The 1,659-nt window shown below is 41.0% G+C and overlaps 1 protein-coding gene across 1 annotated transcript in view; it reads right to left on the reverse strand.

Annotated features, from left to right (window-relative positions):
• RASA1 (RAS p21 protein activator 1) overlaps positions 1-1,659 on the reverse strand; it is a gene marked incomplete at its 5' end in the record, with an annotated part of 115,640 nt that overhangs the window by 31,520 nt on the left and 82,461 nt on the right. Inside the window, one exon of the mRNA XM_019518184.1 lies at positions 1,460-1,536. Coding sequence (XP_019373729.1) covers positions 1,460-1,536 — 77 coding nt within the window. The remainder of the gene's footprint in view (positions 1-1,459; positions 1,537-1,659) is intronic.

A 1,659-nucleotide genomic window follows, 5' to 3' on the forward strand; every position in this document is an offset into this window, starting at 1 on the left:
TGCTGGCAAGAACTGAAAGTGTGGGGAACAGGACCAAAGGAGATGCTTGTGCTTTCTGCACAGCAGAAACCTAGTTCTGCAGAAAACAAACCTTTTTGTTCAGTGAAGCAGATACGAAGATTGTGGGGAGCATAGATTTGAACGTACCCAAAGAGAAATAAATTCAGTGCAGCTTTTTAAGAACAGTTTGCATTGACTCCCAGAAAATAAGCGAAGGCAGTGAACAGCATATAGAGAAATAGCAAGTGAGGACAGCAGACAACGAAAACACATGACACTGGGAGTGGCATATATCCTAGACTTGGTGCCTCCCCCCTACCTGATCTCAACAATCAGCTGAATGTTGGGATTGGTTGGGAGAGGTCCCCAGGGGCTAGGACACAGCTGCCCCTCGCTAAATCCCAAAATCAGCAGATCTCTGGGACTAAGAAACTAAGGAAGGTGCAACCCCTGTGCCTAGGACATAGCTGCCCCATGCCTAATCCTATGATTCGGGGGTGTGGGGGGGCAGCCCCAGATATTGAACCTGTACCCAGGACACAGCTGCCCCCTACCCACCGAAAGGCACACCACTGAAACCCAGCAGTGAAGGATCAGTTCCACACACACCAGCAACTTGAAAAGGTAATGAGGACCTTCAAACAGCACAAACAGCTACAGATCACAGAGCTCCCTGATCCTCAACTCTGCACAGTTTTTAAAGGGCCATGGGGCAGTCACCTAAGGACTGGGGAGCTCCCCAAATATCCAGTGCACAACTGTGTTCTGAGAAATTTATGCTCATCTCAGAAACTGAGCATTTTGTTATGCATGTCTGGCATTGGCAGCACACGCTATTTTGGGGATCAGGCATAAAACAACTCAGGTCCCAATCATGAGATTACATTAATATCTGCCACTGGCCTAAAGCACCTACTTTCTCAGCTTTCCCAAAAGATCTCTCTCCTTTTCAAGTCACCTGTTATTCTCTCTGTTGCACTAGAAATAGCAAAATACTTTAGAGAGCTAAGCAATTCACCATACTATCAGGTTTGGAGAGATGAGAAAAATAAACGGAAGTTAATCTAAATGACACCTAGTTTTTTGTTTTGTTTTTAAGATCAGGATAAGATTGACTAACTATTTTCTCTTGCTTTTTTGGTAGGCACCAAACTATAAGAAAGGTTATTCTGTGATAAATTTGAGGAAACACAGAGGATACAAAATATCATTTTGATCAAGCTATTGTCCAGTTTAGTTGCAGTTAATGTGGGAACGTGCTGATTCCTAAATCATTTAAAAATGCTAGTAAGAGACTTATAAGAATATCAGCATAAATATTCCGATAGAGAAGTTGACAACAGCCAGTAGAGAAACGCATATTGTTGAACAGTTTTGTCAATAATTTGGTTTGGAGAAGGACACAACTCTTTTACCTTTCTGTAATATAAAGACCTACTTATAAGAGAACAAGACTTACATATATCTGGATCTTTGCTTTTCTTTGTTTTGTTACTAAGGCTTATCTCAAATCTGTTGATATCAGATGAAAGGTCACTGGAGGAAACAATTGGAAAAATTGTGATTAATACTGTGCGTGTAGTATTTTAAAATTATTTGCTAAATGTTCAATTGGTTTTTTTTCTAGATCTTAATTTCACCATCCAGAGTTAACTAGTG

This window comes from Gavialis gangeticus, unplaced genomic scaffold (assembly GCF_001723915.1).
Source record: "Gavialis gangeticus isolate Ggan-Ray unplaced genomic scaffold, GavGan_comp1, whole genome shotgun sequence".
NCBI classification, from domain to species: Eukaryota; Metazoa; Chordata; order Crocodylia; family Gavialidae; genus Gavialis; species Gavialis gangeticus.